Below are 16155 nucleotides of genomic sequence, written 5' to 3'. Positions count from 1 at the left end.
CACGTCCGCAGAGACGAGTGCGGAACGTCCCTGAGGGACCTGACTTCCTCCTGAAGAGTTCTGAGTTTGTCTTCCGGCAGGAAGACCTTCGCCTGCACCGAGTCCAGAATCATTCCCAGGTAGGGAAGACGAACCGACGGACTCAGTGTCGACTTTGGAAAATTTATCGTCCAACCAAACTCCTGCAGAGTTTGCATCGTGACAGACAGATCCTTCTCCAGACCCTGGCTGGTCGCAGACCGAACCAGAATGTCGTCCAGATACCCCAGGACAGAAATGCCCTGGGCCCTCAATAATGCCAGAACCGGTGCAAGCACCTTGGTGAAGACCCGCGGAGCCGAGGCGAGACCAAAGGGCAACGCCACAAACTGGTAGTGATCCTCCGCAATGGCAAATCGAAGGTACCTCTGGTGACCCTCGAAAATGGGGATGTGAAGATACGCATCCTTCAAATCGATGGAGGCCATGAATTCCCCCGGAACCAGGGCAGCCACCACCGACCGCAGGGATTCCATGCGGAACTTGCGAACCCGCACAGAGCGGTTCAGAGCCTTCAAGTCCAGAATTGGACGAACCTAGCCCTCCTTTCTGGGCACGGTGAACAGATTGGAATAAAACCCCCGAAATCTGTCCCGATGAGGCACCGGAACTACCACTCCCTGAGCCCGCAGGTCCCGCACCGCCAGGTGCAGGTCCCGTAAACGCTCTGGAGACAGTTGAAGATTTGAGGGAAAAAAATCTGCTCTCCGGCCGAGAGAGAAACTCGATCTTGTAACCAGATCGAACGATCTCCTGAACCCATCTGTCCCGCACGCGGGCCAACCAGGGCTGAAGAAAACCGAGCAAGCGTCCCCCCACCCCAAAACTGGGTGAGGGCGCCCCTTCAGGCCGCACTGTTATGGGCTGCGGATCCGGATTGACCGGACTTCTGTTTTCCAGACCAGGGCTTCTTCTGAGAGCCTTGACCTTTGAACGGTTTGCCCTTGTAGTGCGACCGAAAGGACCCCTGAGGGGGCCGAAAATTAGCATGCTTCTTCCCAGAAGCCCCCTTAGCCTTGGGGAAATGGGGCAAGAGAGTGCTCTTACCTCCGGTGATCCCCTTAATTAACACATCCAAGGACTCCCCAAAAAGGCGAGACCCAGCATAAGGCAGATTGGCTAAGGTCTTACGTGAAGATTGGTCCACCGACCAACATTTCAACCAAACCAGGCGGCGAGACAACACCGCCACGCTGTGCACACGTGCAGCCAACGGGACTAGGTCCAAGTCCGCATCACACAGATACATGACACCCTGGTGGATTTGATCCACCATATCCAGGGTCGCCGGCGAGGCCGAATCGGCCACTAGGACGCGCCTAAGCATCTGCGTCCAACTTGCGACCGCCTGGGCCGCCATGAGAGAGGCAAACAGAGCCTTAAGCATAGAACCCGTAACAGAATAAGTATGACGGGCAAGAGACTCCAATCTCCTATCCGTGGCATCACGGAACACAGGGGAATCCTCTGCAGAAATCGCAGTGGATTTGTTTAAAACCGCAATTGCGTGATCCACTGGGGGTGGTATACACCACCTTTCATCAGTGGAAGGCGAGAAAGGATAACGCAGCTTGAACCTACTTGGTACAGCAAAAGGTTTGCGCAGATTGCGCCATTGTTCCTTAACAGCGCGCTGAAAATCATCATTGCAGGGAAAAACCTGCGGCGTCCTGCGTTTTCTCTGCGTCCCATAAGCCGCCAAGGCAGCGGGGGGACACACTTCATCCTGCAAACGCAGCGTTTGTTTTATGGAAGCAATCAATTCATCCATGATTGCAAGCTCTTCAGGCGAGCCAGGGGGAGAATTATCAACCCCTTCAACTTCAGCCTTCACCTTGGACCCCACTAGATCCAGGGAGGAGCGGGACCCCGATAAGGAGGCCCCCGCCATAACAGCCCCATCACCTTCACCCTCAGAATCAGAGGAAAGAGAAACTCTGGGTCTTTTAGTAGATTGAGCAGCCACCAGCATCTGCACCTGAGCAGCAAGGCCAGCCACAATAGTGGCTAAATCCCCCCCTGGGGGGGAAACAGCGGTCCCCTGGCTTTCCACCAAGGCGGTAGGAAATTTGCCCTTCTGAGAATCCATTGCCCCTATTAAAAATGCCGGATAATAAAGGGTTAACTGCCCCTTTAACAAGCGCGGCGAGCGCAGCCCACCGCACCACACACAAGCACAATGAGACCCCCACAGGGACAATAAAACTGACACAGGCAATGGATAGGAAGGATATAACCGGAGGAGACCCTCGCCGCTGCTGCTGCCTCGATCGGTGTTCCTGGAGAAGAGGAAGTGATGCTGCCAGGGCGCTCTATGAAAGCCTATGGGAGGCTACAAGAAAATGGCCGCCATGCATGTAGAACATGCGGCCGGAGCGAGTGTAGGCAAAATGGCGCCGTTTGGCGCCGAAACCGCCGCTCCACAGTACAGTAATGCACACATGTCATTATAAAAAAACATGTCAGATCGCCGCAGCGATCGCTGTATAGTGCCCAAACATGCCCAAAAACATGCCCCACAGCACACAGCTTCTCACACTGACAAGGCTGACACACACAGTGTCACACAGCTCCCCCCCCCCCCCCCCCTTGCAGCCCACAGCATGCAGCCGAGTGATAGGGAGACAAACAGTGTGAACAGAGGCAGGTTACACAGTCCCAGACTGACACCCCCCCAGACAGACAGGTCCCCACATAGATACACTTACCTCACAATGGTGTGGGGGACCCGCACAGGCGAACAAGCCGCTGCACATGAGGCAGGGAGAGTCGCATACAAGACGCACAGAATGGGGGTTAAGAAACCGCACAGCGTCCAGTGAGGTAGCCACCTCACCAATCATCCCTGCACCGAACAGGGATGGGTCGTTCACTGTGCCAGGAGCGTTACCTGGCTGAACGCTCGATGGCAGGCTGGGAAGCCACTGACCCACGACCTGCGACCAGGGGGATCAGCCCGAGACCCAGCCCGCATGATCCTCTTCATCCGAAGAACTAACTAACGCTGACAAAAAGAACAGCTAAGTAAAGGTAGAGAGAAAACTCAAACAAAAAATCAAAAAAGAAGAAAGAGTCTGGGGCACAAAGCCCCAGCACAGAGAGAGCCAGCCACTCCTGACAAGCTAGACATTAAAACTGAGATATGGTTGCAGGAAGTAGGAGGGTATTGACTGAGGGGACCACCCCTTGAGGGTGGGATATGTTAAAAGCTTTAATGTTAACATATTCTGTTGCCTAGCTACTCCTTCGGAGCAAAGTCTAATACCCCATATGTGACGAATATGAAGAGGCGGCGACTGTCGGAGGACGTAAGAGAAAATAATTTCAGTGACGTCCACCTGTAAAACTATTCCTGTTTTGGAGGTTGTCTCATTGTTGCCCATCCAGTGAACCTGTTAATTTCATTAACACCAAAGCATCTGAAACTGATTAACAACCCCCTCTGCTACTTAACTGACCAGATCAGTATCCCATTTTAATTGACTTGATGTTGTTGTATTCTGATTAAAAAGTGTTCCTTTAATTATTTTGAGCTGTGTTTTTTTTTTTTTTTAAATTGAATAGGTTGTTGCTGAAGGTTAACATATACTTTAACCACTTCCATCCCAACCTATAGCAAAATGACGGCCGGGCGGGGGTTCCATTATCTTGACTGGATGTCCTATGACCTCCAAAAGAAAGGGAGAGGGAATACTCTGGATCCCCCGCTAATGTAACACCCTGATAAAACCGGGATAGTCAAATGTCCTATGACCTCCAGCAGGATAAGCCGCTCATGCGAATGGATCGGTGGTGCTGTGACGGTCCGACACACCGCATCTCCGATTTAGTTAATCCCGTGCGCTCTTTACCACGGGATCAGCTGTGTCCAGTCACAGCAAATCACATCATAACCAGGAAATGCCATTTATCGGCTTTCCTCCATTCGTGCGGGATGGGTAGAGGAGAGCTGATCAGCGGCTCTCCTGACAGGTGGGGTCTGCGCTGATAATTGGCACGATCTCAGTGCAGACCCATTATTGCCCCCCCAGTGGTACCCATCAGTGCCCCACCAGTGTCTGCCAATGATGCCAATAAGTGCCCACCTTTACCCACATGTGATGCCAATCAGTGCTCATCAGGGATGCCAATTTGTCCACATTATTGCCATCTATCAGTGCGGCCTATTAGTGCTGCATATCAGTGCCACCTTATCAGTGTATGTCAATGAATTAGAAAACTTACTTATTTTATAACAGAAAAATGTTTTTTTTTTTTTCCACAATTTTCAGTCCTTTTTTTTAATTTTTTTGTAGCGCAAAAATTAAAGCAAGTGGTGTTCAAATAACACCAAAAGAGAGCTCCATTTGTGGGGGGGGGGGGGGGGGGGATAAAAATTGAATTTGGGTACAGTGTTTGCATGCGCATTTGTCATTCAATGTGCGATAGCACTGAAAGCTGAAATTTTGGCCTGGGCAGGAAGGGGGAGGGTAATGCCCAGTATTTAAGTGGTTAAATGTATGTAAATTTTGCAGATAAACAATATATCCCAACTACCTTGCTGTATGATCTGATGAAATCTTTGATTCCACTTGTATAGTCAGATCTGATCTAACACAACACGTTAACCGTAAGTAACTTTTTCCATTTAGGTTGGGACAGTTCCTCTGGTGGGCCGCTCTGGACTGCTCGGTGACCTCCACAATAACGTGTTTGGTGGTGTTGCTTGTGGCAAAGGCAAGAATGCTGGAAGTACGTTCTGTGTATCGTTATCTGGAGTTCTCTGTCAGTTCAATGAAAAAAGAGTCCTAGACAAATGGCTGAAATTAAAGGTGAGATGGATGACTGCTAAGAACCGTTTGTATTTTCTGCTCTGTACAGAAGTTGAGCTATCTGGTCATGAGGAATAGATGATGATCTCAAGGAACATGTCACAAGAACCACATATGTGCGGATATGGTCTCCTCAATCATGGGGGTGTTATATCCATCAGCCTTGATTGTTGGCTGAGTCCCATTCTTTGCCACCGGTCTACCGAAATCTGCCATCATGATTTTTAGTTGTTTACTGGTTTTAAGCAGTTCTACAAATCTAAAGGACCTCAGTCAAAACAATTGAAAATATATTTTTTGATAGCTAGTCAGTCACGTTCAACTGGACTGTGAGATTGACGATGTTTAGCTACTTAATACAGCTGATTTGTTGGTCCTAGTGAGTGTAAGGAACATACCCCAGCATTTTACAGCCACATGGGTACCTTAGTTGGCTCAATCCAATCACCATGAAATGCGATGGTATGTTCCTGTCACTGGTTAGAACCAAACAAGCTGTTTTCTTAAACCGCAAAACAGGGAAATAAAACAAGGGAGAACCAGCAGGCCATGCTAAAACACAGTCATTGTTGATGGGGGGAATCTTTCCCGTAGAGCTATTGTGTTCTCCTGACGAGGGTTGGGTGGTGGTCGGAGGGTGAGTGGGGAATCCTCCCTGCTAGGAGAACACAGTGATTATTGCTTGTAGCTATAGCCACAGGCAATAATCGCATGCTTAAAATCAGACATGCTGGTTGTACCCAAGTCGGTCAATGTATTGACTTGGGTACATTCAGTCTGCCCATGCATGGATAGGATCTCGGCAGGGACCAGATTTGAATAATTTAATCTATCTGGCCAGCTTAAGGGACAGATAGTATTTACCAAGGATCACTCACAGGGTATGGACTCAGCTGCATCCAGTGCCCAGGTCACTTCCCCAGGTACTGGCAGATGTACCAGGAAGATACAGTAGGACCATTGGGGGGGGGAAATAGCTAGGTGACTGGTGAGGAAGCTAGAGGGAGCATCGAAGAGATGTTCTCATATGCCTGGCCGTGAGAGCTTGGAAGAGCGGAGATTGGTACCCTGAAAAGCTGTGCGCAGATGCAAAGGCTTGGAGCAGTGGAGTTGGGCAAACAGAGCGTATGAAGAACAATGCCTTCAGGCAGGAGCAAGCTGGTGAAGTACACCCTATAAACAGTGCCTACAGCCAGGAGCAACAGAAAGGGTGTAATGGGAACTGTTCTAGGAGCAACAGACGAGGTGTATAAGGAACATTGCCAGGAGCAACAGATTGGGTGTATCCGAAACCGTGACAGCAACTAGGAGTGACAGTTAGGACAAAACTTGGGTATTGGCTATGGAATGCATGAATCAAGAGGCACAGTAAGGCTCAGGAACAGAAGAGGGGCACAAGGGCAGGCTTGAAAATCTTGTGAGGGCTTGGCATTATATGGACAAACAATGCTTGGGCATCTTTCCACTGAGTGCGCTAGCCCTTTACGGATGCAGCTGAGTGATACGTTCTCACCTGAGCTGCGGCACTCGGGGTAAAACCTGGAGGTGTGAATGGCCACAAGTCCTAGCAGACTCACTGCTGGAACGGGGAAGGTAAGTATCCGCTACAATGATATAATCCCTGTTAAGTTGCTTGAATGCTCCGATGCAAGAACGTCCTAAGTAAAACCACAGGTGGCAGATCGCTGTGGGGCTCTCAGTTGTATGCCAATGAAAAATGCTTTTTGTTAAATGTTTTCCAACTCTACTCTACTCTCCTGTTCCTGTCACTGTCAGGTGTCTGCCTCCTACTGCCTGTGTGTTACAGAGCAGCTTGTGTTCTGTGGCTGCGAGGAGGGCGTGGTCAGAATCTTTAGCGCTCACAATCTCCAGTACGTGGCCGATTTACCTAGACCTCATCACTTGGGTGTGGACGTTGCTCTGGGGCTTGATCCAAGGTAAGTGCAATTGCTAACATCTTTTTTTGTACTGTTGAAAAAGAAACTGTGGTTTGCTCATGCTGGACAAAGCGATAAGTTTACCTTTAAATGCCCTCTTCATCTGCAACATATACCAACCTTTACTTTACACTCCGGCCAGTGTAAGCTCCTAGTAAATCTAGCTTAGATAAGACTGATGATTCTCCCCCCACCACCATGTAACAGATAAACTGAATCTCGACCGGTTCAGCAATCTATGGCCAGCATTACAACAAACTTCTTATGCTGGCCATACACTAGCAGAAAAACCGTTTGAACGCAATTTCAAAAAAATAACACACAGTCATAAAAGAAAATGATATTGCCACCATGTAATGACCAACTTTCGAATGATAAATCGTTCAGTGGACATAAATCGGCTTCTCGTTTCTTTTTTTGCTTCTGGGTCATGTATGCACAGTACAAATATAATTTTGGGGGGGTACCCACACGCTATCACACTCCGAGAGTAGTTATATGAGAACAGCCACAAACATCAAAATTGACAAATTCCCAATGTCAAATAAAGCAGACAGATAGAAGAAGAAACGATGCTGCGCTATTCAAGACTAATGTGCAGGATTTCTAGTGCAGTTGCAGAAGGAACGTACAATATATGTGGTGAACAGTAAATCAATTTGTATATAAAAGTGCTTTAGTGCTGAAATTAATTGTAGAAAGGTGACTAAAAAAATAAATGCTGTAAAGTGGCAGAAGTGCACCAGTACAGTAAAAGAGGAATTATGTTTTTAAAACCTCATGGATGTAAGTGAAACGTTGGGACACAGTGAATGCGATAAAAAAATTTGTATTTTAAATCTTGTGAATAAAAGGCATGTAAAAAGACTTTAAGACATAAATAAATGAAGATAGATGAATAACCAAGAGATAAATATTCTGGTAATGCTTCAATAGTAGTAGAGGTGAATTTTAAAAGTTCTAACAGGTATTCACTTGAGACAAATATTGTTGGGACTAGTAGATGGAACACATATATTGCTAAGAGGGCAACTAAAAAGATATATAATAACCAGTCAACAGAATCCTCTTGGTATTAGACAAAAAAATATATAATAAATTGCACTGATGACTCTACTAGATAAAGTCCATAGAAAACAGTTCTGAAAGGGTTAAGTAGATTAAGCATGTAAAAAGACTTTAAGGGTTAAGTAGATTAAGCACCCTCCGGCTGTCTCTTTTAAGAAACGGAGAGATCTCACTCCAATAGAGGTGAAAACAAGACGAGGGGTGGGACAGGGAGCATAGGGATCCTGGATATGTGCAGCCCCACTACCTGCTTACCTTACTGCTGTAAGGTAACAGCATAAATTCCGGCACCACTATAGATCTGTGCTCCAAGGTCCTCACGCTTGTTCCAAGGGATGTCCTCTGTGGTTGTTGTATGGCTATCCTGGTGGCGAGTGTGTACTCCAAAGTAGAGGATTCCCTTTTTAAGTATAGGGAAGGGAAAGGAACTTCAATAGTGTGATAAAGTTTTTTTAAAAATAATTTATTAAGAAAAAACGCTAAAACTCACATTCAATGAAGCCGCACAGCAGCATACAATGCATAACGCAGTCGGCCGGTCCTCCGGCAACTATTCCGATTTAATCAGCTTCCCTACGCGTGTCGTTGCCGTCATGTGACTTCATCATAGTACAAATAGTTACATTTTTAACAGGTGCGAAACGCATTCACTTTAAAATTTATCAGCCGTTCTTTGTTTTATTTTTGGTTCAAAAAGGTCACAGACAATTTTCGATTTGTGCCCATTAACTAGACGAAAAACGAATTAGCTGTCCAAAGGACAGATTTTCGTAGAGTGTATGGGCACTGTGACGGGAAGTCAGGTAAATCTGTGAATGTAGTCAGACAGGAGATACATTTCCACCTGGTTTAGAAAATTTACCAATTACTATAGGGCAGGGGTAGTGAATTAAAATTCAAGGAGGTCCGGTCACTATAATTTTCTTCTGGCCGAGGTCCGAATCTCAAGCATGTGCCATGAAAGATTGTACGCTTCTACTTTCCTTTTTTTTGGCACAGCCACGCTCTATGATGCTTTTATTACTGTTTTCTCCACACGCTCTGGTAATACTCTGTAACTGTCCCCAATAGTGTTCCCCCTTACATCAGGTGCCCCTACCAGAGTGATTCATTACATTTGGTCCCCCCATAAAACAGTTGCCACTGTCAGGGTACCCCCTTATATGAGATGTCCCCATCAGAGTGCCCCCCTTACATCAGGTTTCTTCATCATAAGGCCCCCTTACATTAGGTGCCATCATCAGAGTGCCCCCTTACATCATTTGTACCCATCGAATAAGGTTAGAGTGCTCCTTTACATCAGGTGTCCTCTTAAGAGTGCCCCCTTACATCAGGTGGGGCCATCACAGTGCCACCTTAGATCCGGTATTCAGATCAGTGTGCCCCCTTACTTCAGGTGTCCTCATCAGAGTGCCCCCCTTAACATGTGCCCATCAGTGCAATCCCACTTACATAATATGTGCCCATCAGCATGCCCCATTTTTTATGTTAAGGGGCACTCTGATGGGTACATTTTATGTTAAAGAGGTTGTAAACCTCAGAAAAAAAAAACCTGGAAGACAAAGGCATAATGAGCTAGTATGCATCGCATACTAGCTCATTATGAAATACTTACCTTAGAACGAAGCCCCTGCAGCGCCGCTCGCTCACTGGTAACATGGCTGACATGTTCAGCCGTCTTACTTCCGAGTTCGCGTCATCTGGCCACCTGATTGGCCAGAGCAGTGAGGACGTCACTCCTGTGCATGCGCCCGGGAGCCGCCAATCATGGCACAGGGCACACGGGTTCATTCAGAGCGCATGTGCTGATAACGTCAAACGGTGCAAGTTTAGTAGATATCTACAGTACCTATAGGTAAGCTTTATTATAGGCTTACCTTTAGATACAAACACTACTTGGGGGTTTACAACCACTTTAAGGGGCATGCTGATGGACACATTTTGCTGTGCCCATCAGTGTGCCCCTTAACATAAAATAGGGGGCAGCAAACAATGACTGCACTTAAGATTGAGATAGGAGAAAAAAAGCACTATAGCAAGCTGACAATTAGTTAGCATTTTGATCCCTTTCAATGTCTCCTGCAACCATCACACACAGCAGACATAGCAGGCACCAGATGTAGGGTTTACACAGGTTCAGACATTGATCTCCCATCAATCAGCAGCAGTGATCACTTCTTACTACCTCCTTCACAGTGATCACTGCTGCAACATCTCTCCCCACTCAGTGATCATAGTTTTCTAATGCTGTAAAAATAGTGACCTATTTATACACTCCACCTTGTTCTGCTGTAGTCCATTCTTCCTCCTACTCCGTCCTCGCCACACATCACCTCTATCTTCACACATTTCCCCTGCCTTACACAGACAGGAGGACGAGAGGCACAGTAGCTCTGAATAGAAGACGGAAGCTGCAAACTGGTGATTGGTTGCTTGGACTGCCCTTTATCTTAGCAACCAATCACTGGCTTGTTTAGCTTCCGCCCTCCCTCCAGAACTGTCCCTGCCTCCCGCAGTTGGGTCTGTGAAGATGAAAGCGAAAGCGTGACAGCTGAGAGAAGAACAGGCATCTAAATGGCGAGACCGCTGCGGGCCGGTTGAGAGAGTGATTGGGGCCGGACCTGGCCCGCGGTCCGCCATTTAGTGATGCCTGCTATAGGGTGTCGGGCTGCAAAGGTAGCCAGAACTGGCTTAAGGAAGTTGAAAGGCCTTCAGCTGTTCAGAATGAGGAAGTTAAAGTGGAGTTCCACCCAAAAGTGGAACTTCCGCTTTAGGGAGTCCTGACCCCCCGACATGCCACATTTGGCATGTCATTTTTTGGGGGGGGGAGCGGGTACCTAGTTTTGACAGGTACCCGCTCCCACTTCCGCTCGGAGCGCCGCGGCGCCCTGAGCGGAAGTTCTCCTCTCCCCCTCCCTCCCTGCAATCTTCTGGGACACGTCAGAGGTCCCAGAAGATTGCCGGCCAATCACGGCGCGCAGCGCGACTCGCGCATGCGCAGTGGGTACCCGGCTGTGAAGCCGCAAACTGTAACAGCCGGGTGCCCACAGCAGTGATGCCGAGGGAGAGGATCGAGGCTTCCGGCGGCCGCATCGCTGGACCATTGGACAGGTGAGTAAATGGCTGGAACTCCGCTTTAAGGCCTCTATAATTTGTCCAGAGGAAGTCTATGGATTGCTGCCTCCTGACGCCGTGTGGGCTGGGGAGAGAAGGACAGTCAGATGTGTGCCTCCCGACGCTGTGAGAGCCTGGGAGAAGGATTGCTGCCTCCTGACGCCATGTGGGTAGCGGAGGACAATCAGATGGGTGGCCCCTGAAGCTGTGTGAGCATAGGAGGGGAAGACCTCCTGGAGCGATGTGCGCTGATGAGGGTAATAAGTGTGAAGACTACTCAAGGATCGTTTCTATGTGAAAAGAAACCAATGGACATTTCCTGTGTGAAGGGGAAATTAATGAAGACTGAAGACTACTCAAGGTGAGGTCTTGGACTATTTCTATGTGGAAAGAAATAAATGAACTGTTTGCTATGTGAAGAGACAAGCAAAGGAATGGTTGCTATGTGAAGAGACAAACAAAGGAATGTGTTCTATGTGAAGAGTAAAGGGACATGTTCAATGGACATTTGTTGTGTGAAGAGAAAAACATGGACTATGGAGTGTCTGCTGTAGGATCAGCCAAGTCTGCCCAACAGTAGGTTGGGGACAGACTTCATTAGATAGGTTCCTGTGTGTGAGAAGGTAGCCGTCCACAGTGGCAAGGATTTATTTTGTGTTTTATTTTTTATTTTGCTGTTTTTGAGGCTTGCACTTGTGTGAAGTAAATTGCAAGAATAAACCAAACTGTTTGCAACCACTTCTCGGCTATCTCCCTGTGTAACGAACCCCCCCAAAGGGGTCATCCACGCCCGCCACCGAGCTAATCTCCCACAGCACCCTTAGTCCCGGTTCACACTAAGGTGACCTGTGAGGCGACCTGGTCGCCTCACAGGTCGCCGTAGGTCGCCTCCCATAGGGAAGCTGCGGACCCGTTCTAATAGGAGCGACACAAGTCGCTCCGACTTAGAAAAAGGGTCCGGAGCGGAGGTGACCGCCATAGACTTCAATGTTATGAAGTCCGTGGCGGCCGCTCCGAGGTCGCTGCTCGCACCGCGACCTCGGAGGTCGCGGTGCGAAGTAGCGTCGCCCCTATGTGAACGGGGCCTTATTGTCTCTATTTTGATCTGTTAAATATACCAATACAATGTTTTCAGGCATTGTTTTTATATCTGGTCGTTTTTATTTTTTTGTTTGTTTTTTTTTGTATTGTACTGTTTATTAACAAAAATGCCAATATAAACATTTTGTTATATCTATTCGACAAGTGGCAAAAATACCTGTTGATCCTGCCAGAGATCTGGTAACTCACTGTGGCTCTCTTATCAGTTACATTGTTCCCAGTTATCTTCAACCACTGCATAACCCTTTCCCTCTGTTATAGAGAAGGGGTAGTCCTGTTTTGGGGTGACAGTGCTGCTCCTCCAGAGGTATAGTGTAGTGAGTGAGTATTGTCAGCCAGGAACAGGAAATGTGTTACTGGCAGGATCAGCAGATGTAAAGAAAAAAAAATGAATGCAGTCATCTCATTTAAGGACTGATAAGCTGCAATACATTACATTTGGGTTCTTGGGTTTAGGCATGCTTTAACTGCAATTGTCAGTGTATTTCTCTTGCAGTTCTCTGTTTGTAAAGCAGGCAGATTCCGGTTATGCAGACACCTGCGCCCTGGTATATGATGAAGGAAATCGGTGGCTGTGCTGTGTGTATAATGACCACAGTATATATGTGTGGGATGTCAGCAACACCCGAAAGGTTGGAAAGGTATACTCGGCTCTGTATCACAGCTCCTACATCTGGAATATGGAGGCAAGTTTTGTCTAATGCTGTTGGGCAATTGGTAACTTCTTAGAAGCTATCTGTGTATATTGACCTTCTGGATCTGAGACTAAGCCTGAGTCTATATGTATCCTTAAGGTGTATCCAGACATTGGCAAGAAAAAGCATTTAAGCCAAGGCTCGTTTTTTACCTGTTCTTCTGACAACACTATCCGCCTGTGGAACCTGGAGAGGAGCTTGTACCCGGCTCAGAAGAGGAACATCTATAGTAATGTAATGAGCCTTTTGGTAAATGTATGTTTAATAATGTTTTTGGCAGAAGCCCATAATTATACTTTTTTGTTTTTAAGGAATTGCATAAAGTGATATATGTTGAGGACAATATTCAGTATTTGAAGGACACCTCTGCCACTAATGAAAAGTCTGAGCCCAAAGACTCAAAAAGCGGAATTCGTGTCCTGAAAGTCCATCACGATGGGCTTCAGCTGGCATCTGGAGACCGGATGGGAAATATAAGGTATATATTAAATCTGTTTAAAGCCCTGCTTCCATAATACATTTTGTGCTCTGAAAATGTGTATGTATGTGCAGTGGCGGCTGGTGCTCAAAATTTTTGGGAGGGCGCAAACAGAAAAATTAATAGGCATTGCTTTTGCGGCAAAAAACGCTGTAAAAAATTGCGTGACTTTGAGGTCACAGAAGTGTGAAAGGGGCCTTCAGTAATTAAGGTATAGTGTGCCCCCTTTCAATGCAGAGAGACCAGCATGCCCCCCTTTCAATGCACAGTGACCAGCGTGCCCCCCTTTCAATGCACAGTGACCAGCGTGCCCCCTTTTCAATGCACAGTGACCAGCGTGCCCCCTTTTCAATGCACAGTGACCAGCGTGCCCCCTTTTCAATGCACAGTGACCAGCGTGCCCCCTTTTCAATGCACAGTGACCAGCGTGCCCCCTTTTCAATGCACAGTGACCAGCGTGCCCCTTTTTCAATGCACAGTGACCAGCGTACATGCCCCCTTTTCAATGCACAGTGACCAGCGTACATGCCCCCTTTCAATGCACAGTGACCAGCGTACATGCCCCCTTTCAATTCAGTGGCGGCGCGAGTCCTCCCGCCTCCTCCTCGGCCAATGGCATGGGGTTTGCCTTGCGGCCAATCAGGAAGCACGTATCGGACGCGCTCCCTGATTGGCCAGGAGGAGGATCCGTGTGACAATAGCGAATTTTCATTCGCTATTGTCACACAATGGGTGGGCTCGGGACGCACTCCTCTGCGCCCCGGGTCCACCCTTTGCATCGCCCTATTGGAGCCTCTGGCTCTAATCAGGTGATGCCAAAAAAAGCCCCATTGAACTCCATGCGTCCGGCGCCCCTGCATGCAGATGCGCCCCCAACGCATCGGCCGCGGTATATACATATTGTAGTATATACCGTATGTATAGGGTGTATGTGTAAAAATATATATAATATAATCGTCCCCCCTTTAAATGTAGGCTAAGCTATCCAGTCACTGCAATATGGATTTAGATGAACTTAAAGAAGAGGTCCAACCCCCCCACGAAAAAATTAAGTCTGCAAATACTGTAGCTGCTGACTTTTTTTTTTTTTTTTTTTTTTTTTTTTTTTACCTGTCCTGGAATCCAGCGATGTCGGCACCCCAGCCAATGTTCCCATCTGCTCTCAGGTGCTGCCACCTCAATTGCTTGTAAGGGAAACTGGCAGTGAAGCCTTTGGGCTTCACGGCGGATACCCTACTGCGCATGCTGCGATTTGTGAATGGCCTGGCAGCGGGGAAAGGAAGAGGCGGACCTCACCACATCTCGCCACAGCCAGGTCTCCCGCAGGTGGGGACATGTACCTTTCAAAAACAGGAGGAAGCAGATAAGTATGAAGTGCAGGTGTCTAGAAATGCCTTACATCAGGGGTGTCCAACCTTTTGACCTTCCTGGGCCACAAGAGGAGGATTTGTCTTGGGCTACACATAAAATACACTAACAAAAGGATAGCGGATTAGCTGAAAAAGTTGGCAAATCACAATTAAACGATCATTGATATAGATTAGGTAACTATACAAGTATAAAACCTCAGTATTTCTTTTTTTTTTTTTTTTGTTTTATAAATTTAAAAGAGGGCAACATAAAATGAGTGATCTTTTTTGATAAATTAATGCATTAATATTTGGTTCGATTGATGTAGTAGCAGTTCTCAATGATTTCTCAAGGTGCTCATCGGATATTTTGGTTCTAATTTTGCCCTTCCTGTGTTTCATCCTTGAAAATAGTTACTAACAAATATAGGTACTGATGGCATATATAAGGCGTGATTGTGATGAGTGGATATTTTTTCTTTGGTAGGATAGAACTTGTAAAAGTCCAGTTAAAAGACGCTGTCAAATTTTTTTTTTTTTTTGGCTGCATATGTAAATGCATTTTTAGAAAAAAATTCCCCCAAAAATTATCAACATTTTTAAGTACATTTTTTTTTAAATTTTGTGTTTGGGCCACATTTTAAGCTGTCTTGAATCGCAGGTTGGACATCCCTACTTATCAAATTACACATACCTGCAACTGCTTCAAAAGGCATGCAGAAATGGTTTGCTGACGGGCAATGTTCTGACACTTCTAAATAGTCCTGCCCAATCACATCTCTAATAGTCCATTGCTATGATGGACTGCCTTACTGGCCAATAGGAGTGTTCAAGTAGCAAAAAAAAGTGTCCAGGCATCGACACCATAAAACAGTCAAGGATTTGGCTATATCTGCAGGCTCTTTAAGGCTTCTTCATCCACCTCCTAGGTACTTGAACATTTTCATCACAAAAAAAAAAGACCACGGTAAAAATTCTCTTAAGGGCCCGATCACGCATTAAATTTTAGTGTGCAGACTGGTGTCTTGTCAATGGGGGACGATTTGATGTGTTGCACCCTCTTTTTGATTTGTTTGAGAATGTACAAAGTTATACTTTATTTCAGTTCCTCTCCTGCAGTGCGGTGACTTGCGACACCATCCAAAGTACTGTGGAAACACGAGTGTTGTGGTGTGACCAGGGCATATAGAAAACAAGTGTTTTTCTTTGTGCCCTCGGAGACTTGCGTTAATCAGTCCTCACATGTGGTGTGATTAGGCCCCAACACTGCTGTGAGTGCTGGAGTAGTTGTTGCAGCAATTAAAGTAAGGATTTGAATTTTGTGAGTGGGTGACCATTGCAATTACCCCTGGCTGTTGCCCATCATATTGTTCTTTCAGGAAAAAAAGGCTTTTGGGTCCCTGGGTAAACAGAAAAAAATAATAAAATTTTTAGAAATAGCTGTTAGAGGTCTTGTATTGTATACATGTAACTTTGTAATTTTTTTTTTTCTGATTTAGGCCCCTTTCACACTAGTGCGACTTGTCCCACGATTTTGGACCGCAAAATCGCATGACAAGTCGT

General features: G+C 46.7%; 1 protein-coding gene across 1 annotated transcript in view; it reads left to right on the top strand.

The window, feature by feature from the left end:
- Positions 1–16155, top strand: part of WDR62 (WD repeat domain 62) — a 127821-nt gene that overhangs the window by 23607 nt on the left and 88059 nt on the right. The window contains exons 7-11 of the mRNA XM_082264684.1: positions 4671–4850; positions 6627–6787; positions 12567–12756; positions 12865–12999; positions 13077–13243. Of these exons, the coding sequence (XP_082120810.1) occupies positions 4671–4850; positions 6627–6787; positions 12567–12756; positions 12865–12999; positions 13077–13243 (833 nt within the window). The remainder of the gene's footprint in view (positions 1–4670; positions 4851–6626; positions 6788–12566; positions 12757–12864; positions 13000–13076; positions 13244–16155) is intronic.

The sequence above is a fragment of the Pelophylax lessonae genome (genome assembly GCF_965119305.1).
Source record: "Pelophylax lessonae genome assembly, chromosome: 7".
In the NCBI taxonomy this organism is placed as follows: domain Eukaryota; kingdom Metazoa; phylum Chordata; class Amphibia; order Anura; family Ranidae; genus Pelophylax; species Pelophylax lessonae.
The sequence above is the reverse complement of the archived record's forward strand: the minus strand, read 5'-3'. Positions and strand labels throughout refer to the sequence as shown.